General features: G+C 38.7%; 1 protein-coding gene across 2 annotated transcripts in view; it reads left to right on the top strand.

The window, feature by feature from the left end:
* The first annotated feature begins 947 nt into the window (after positions 1 to 947).
* Positions 948 to 5,109, top strand: part of LOC112145182 (extracellular calcium-sensing receptor-like) — a 7,840-nt gene continuing 3,678 nt past the window's right edge. Inside the window, exons 1-6 of one of the 2 annotated variants that reach the window (XM_036214112.1) lie at positions 948 to 1,401; positions 1,475 to 1,763; positions 1,915 to 2,430; positions 2,470 to 2,721; positions 2,812 to 3,039; positions 3,742 to 3,865. In XM_036214112.1, coding sequence (XP_036070005.1) covers positions 1,184 to 1,401; positions 1,475 to 1,763; positions 1,915 to 2,430; positions 2,470 to 2,721; positions 2,812 to 3,039; positions 3,742 to 3,865 — 1,627 coding nt within the window. In that variant the 5' untranslated portion in view covers positions 948 to 1,183. Of the gene's footprint in view, positions 1,402 to 1,474; positions 1,764 to 1,914; positions 2,722 to 2,811; positions 3,040 to 3,741; positions 3,866 to 5,109 lie in introns of both variants that reach the window. The other variant, XM_024270283.2, reaches the window with a different exon arrangement.

Consider the following 5,109-nt stretch of genomic DNA (forward strand, 5'->3'; position numbering starts at 1 on the left):
TTTCATTAAAAATGAAAAAAATCCAACATTTAGTTTAGTTATCAACAGAAACAGCAATTTATTGCTAAATTCAGTTGCATAGCAGAAGTCATTTGGTAAAACTCACAGAGGGATTTACATTTCTGCAATGACCACTAACAAATAGGGTTGGGCACCGAAGTTCGGTTCCAAGTAGGAACCGTTATGATTTGCGCGGTTCTACCGAAACCGAAAGATGCGGCTGCAAACGGTGCCGGATTTCGGTTCCAAATTTCATTGAAGTTTCATTTGTCTGTGGACATGTCAATCACTTGTACTCCCTTCTGATTTTTTACGATTCAGCCTATCTATTTACTTTCTTGTGTTCGTGGGCGGGCTCATATAAAACTGCCGAGATGGTCGGCTTCCGCAACGTCGGTGGGCGGGACTTTCGCTGTGAATAGTGGAGTTTCCGCAATTTTTAAACAACGCTGGAGCCCCATCCCAAAATGAAACAATGAATCGTTTCCTCCTTGTTGGGCTGCTCATAGCAGAAAGCTCGGCTCGGCTCCGCCCACCACCACAGCGGGTCGTCATCATCTGCTTGATTGCTTGATTGACATTTATCTTCCGCCTTATTTTATTGAAATAAAATATTGCTTTTGCCCAAAAACAACTGCAAATAAATGCCACATTCCTGATTTAATTTAATAAAATGTCAGGCTAAAATTTCAAGGACGTTTAAGTTTATTTAAGACGGAGTTTTATATTATGCTTTATATTACGTGCGCACAGCTGCACGGCAGGAGGGAGTCTGCGCTTGTTTGAAGCCGTTCTGCTTTGGATTTAGGAAGATAAAGGCATTATTTTTTATTACTGAAGTACCGCAATAAGCACCGAAAGGGAACCGAAACCGAAATCAAAGAACTGCGGTAGCACCGGAACCGCATCAGAACCCATCGGTGCCCAACCCTACTAACAAACCAGATTAAAGAAAAGAAAAGAAATAAAAACAAGCAAATATGTTAGTTGGTAGTGAGTGTGATCGGCAAGTGTGATGACATCACCCCCCACGCTGTGATTTGATTAGAGGGCCTCAGTCATCATCACCTTCAGAGGTATAAAGCTCTGTCTCTAAGAAGAAACACATTTTAGTTAGTAATAAAGGAGGCTATAGTAAAGAAAGCAGAGTGGAGAGCTGTGATTGTAAGCCGCCCTATGAAATATGCATGACTTCATTTGTGTTATGGTACTCTTTATGGTTGCTATGGGAGTCTTAACAGAAGATGAAACAGGTCTCTGTGAGCTGCTGGGAAGCCCTGTGTTACCTGTACTATCAAAGAGTGGAGACATCACCATTGGAGGAGCTTTTTCAGTCTATACCCAAACCCCAAAGTCTTCACCTTCTCTGACTGAAACTCCAGAACCTCTCATTTGCACAAGGTATCTTTTTTTTTTTTTACTTTTTTCCTCAATGACAGAGAAATGCATGTAATGTACAGACTTTGTTTCACAGGATAAGCTTCAGAGAGTTCCGTTTTGCTCAGACAATGATTTTTGCCATTGAGGAGATCAACAACAGCAGCTCTTTACTGCCCAACATCTCGGTTGGTTATAAAATATTTGACAGCTGTGGTTCAACCCTGCCTTCAACACGTGCAGCCATGGGTCTGATTAATGGACAGGAAAAGACTTTTGGAAAAAGCTGCACTGGTCAGTCAACCGTTCATGCCATCATTGGAGCCTCTAAGTCCTCTTCCACCATTGTCTTGTCACAAATTGCTGGGATTTTTCAAATACCAGTGGTAAGTATGAGTAATGCTTGTTTATGAATATTTCTTTGTTATTGTTTCACATTTATGATTAGATATTCATGCCTTTACAAAAAGATGAAGAGAAATCAAACATTTAGTTTAGAAGTGCTATGCATATATTTTGTTTTGTTTTCTCTTCCAGATCAGTCACTTTTCTACATGTGCATGTCTCAGTAACAGAAAGGAGCACCCCTCTTTCTTCAGAACCATCCCCAGTGACTACTATCAGAGCAGAGCACTGGCTCAGCTGGTAAAGCACTTCGGGTGGACATGGGTCGGTGCAGTGAGAAGTGACAATGACTACGGCAATAATGGAATGGCAACTTTCATTGAAGCTGCAACCCAGGAGGGCATTTGTGTTGAATACTCTGAGGCCATCTCATGGACTAGTTTAGATGAACAGGTCGAGAGGGTGGTCAGAGTAATCAAAACAGGCACTGCAAAAGTTGTAGTTGCCTTTCTTGGCTATGATGAAATGGATATACTGCTCGAAGAAGCTTTGAGACAAAATATAACTGGCCTGCAGTGGGTAGGAAGTGAATCCTGGATTACATCAAGTAATTTGGCTCTAAGAAAATATTCTGGAATACTGACTGGCTCTATAGGTTTTGCCATAAAGAAGGCAAAAATCGCTGGTTTGCAGGAGTTTCTTTTACAGGTTCACCCAAGTCAGGACCCTCAGAATCACATACTGAAGGAGTTCTGGGAAGAAACATTTGGCTGCAGTTTCCAGCCAAGTCTGAAAGGAGTAAAGCAGTGCTCTGGATCTGAGAGACTACGAGACATAAAAAATCCTTTCACTGATGTGTCAGAGCTGAGAATATCTAATAATGTATACAAAGCTGTATATGCTGTAGCTCATGCAATGCACAGCATGCTAAAATGTGGAGAAAAGAGTGAAGAAGTTAACATGTCATGTACCTGGAAAAGCATTTTGCCGCCAAAAGAAGTAAGACAGTAACTTTGTAAAACACATAATTCATTTTGAATGAATACACTGATTTTGAGGTCATGTTCTATGCCTTGTTTCTATCAATAGATTGCCAAACATATCCAGGACGTGAATTTTTCTCTTCAATCAGGAGAGAAAGTGTACTTTGACGAAAGAGGAGATCCTGCAGCGACCTATCAACTGGTTAACTGGCAAAAGAACTCCGCAGGAGACCCCGTGTTTGTGACTGTAGGGAGCTATGATGCCTCACTTCCAGATGGAAAGCAGTTTACAATAAAAGAGATGAATCTCACATGGTTTGGAGAATCTAAACAGGTGTCAGCCTTTTTATCACACATTTTTTTATGCCAAACAAGAGTCATAATTTAAACTATAACAATTAACATAAGTATGTTAATGTGTTATATATTTTTTATGTAAGAGAAATGACAGAATTTTCAATGAGCTTCTCGTAACTTGTACTCTAAAACAAGATCATCGACATAAAAAAAATTATAATGTTCAACCAGAAAGCTGAATTTTTTTCCGGTACAGTTTTGAATATCACATTAGTTAGAGAATCACAATAGTTATCAAACTTAACTTTTTCAGTTTTTCTTTAGGATAACAGACACGATAAAGATAATTCTAATCATACTGTTGTGCTATCCTGCATTTCAGAAATTAGAAAAGGTTGCATGACTTTCAATTAAATGAATTGTATATGAATGTTGAATAAATAATAAATGAAGTCATTTTAGTTTGACATTAAGCTAATTATTACTATTGTTGTAAAGAAAAAAAAACTGTCATTCTTCTAAACTAAATTACTGCTCTTAAACATTTGAAATTTTTCAATGACAAAAAAGTGAGTATTAATAGAATATCCGCTCTCTTCGAAAAAGAAAAAAAATGAATATATATATAGATATATATGGCATCTTTCCTGATTTGATTTGAACCCTCAACTGAATGTTTCTCATCCTACATCAGATGTTGGAACTGCAAACTGATGATTAAAATCTATTGTTGTTACAGAGGCCAATTTCTGTATGCAGTGAGAGTTGCTTTCCTGGTTTCCGACAGGCTGTGATTAAAGGCAAACCCATTTGTTGCTTTTCCTGCATCGCTTGTGCGGCTGGAGAGATCAGCAATTCCACCAGTGAGTTTCTTTTACTTGAAGGTTCACAGTCTGTTTTATTTCAGGAGCAGTTTTGTTTTATAATTTGATGATATTTTACTGTTAATGAAGATTCAAGATGTACTATGTTTTCAAAAGGAACTAGACTGTTGTCCACTGGTCTGAAGTCCATTCAGATTTGATGAAATTATGTACTTCTTTACAAATCAAGGCCCCACAGATTGAAAAGAGAGGAGGAGAATTTAAGTTACTCGAGGTTTTGTGTAATTCAAGCCCGTCCATGTATCAGTCATTAACCACACTGGTACTGAAGTCTCCCAGTAAAACCTTGAATGCCCTATCCAGAACAATGTTTGATACTCCACCTATAGACTTCAAGAAAACCAGGGACTCTGTACTGCTGGTCATAAATCAATAGTAAAAGACTTGTACAAACCTGAAGGAAGAGAGACATGACTCTCTTGTTCACAGTGGTAAACTTAGGTGTCAAACTCCAGGCCTCCAACTGGTTTTCCAGGAACCCTGCCTTATCTGCTGTTGATTACCTGGATCAGATGTGTTTAGCCAATAAGGAGCATCGATAGCAGGTTGGTTGGAAAACAAGTTAGACACCGGGCCTCAAGGCCTGGAGTCTGGCACCTCTTCTTTAATGTATAGGCAGGCATATAACAGGCCACTGCCTCTCACCATGGCCTTGCTTATAGTCCTTCATCCCTCCAGCTCTTTCCACAGTAGAAGAGAGTACAACCCCTCTTGAGGAGTTGGGTTTCAGCGGCTAAACTATGGGTAGATATGAGCCCAACTAATTGTAGCCGATACTGGGTGAACCTCCTTTGCAAGCTCAGACTCCTTCCCATTTTATGTGAAGTACCATGTAATATCCCAATGGTTAGAATCTATTTCCATGAAAAGGGCTGTCGAAGCACCCTCCTTTGACTACTGCCTAAATTACACAGCACATTTCAATCTTGTGAACCTACAAAAAGCTTTCAGTTAGAAGTTGTTTTACAGTTTGTATATTTGTAGGTTATAATACTCAAAATAAAAGACACAACCACTTAAAATTATTCAATCTGTGAGTAAAAACTTCTCTCAAATTAAAAAAAAATACTTTTTGAAATTGATAAAAAAATCAATGCTGAACTGTGCCAAGGATGTAAATTTAATCAAATATATTGTTTCTTACTTTCGAACAATTATTTTGATGGACAGAATTCAATGATTTATATGTTTTTCCATGCAGATTCTGCAGAGTGTTCTCCGTG

Source organism: Oryzias melastigma, linkage group LG10, assembly GCF_002922805.2.
Source record: "Oryzias melastigma strain HK-1 linkage group LG10, ASM292280v2, whole genome shotgun sequence".
NCBI lineage: Eukaryota > Metazoa > Chordata > Actinopteri > Beloniformes > Adrianichthyidae > Oryzias > Oryzias melastigma.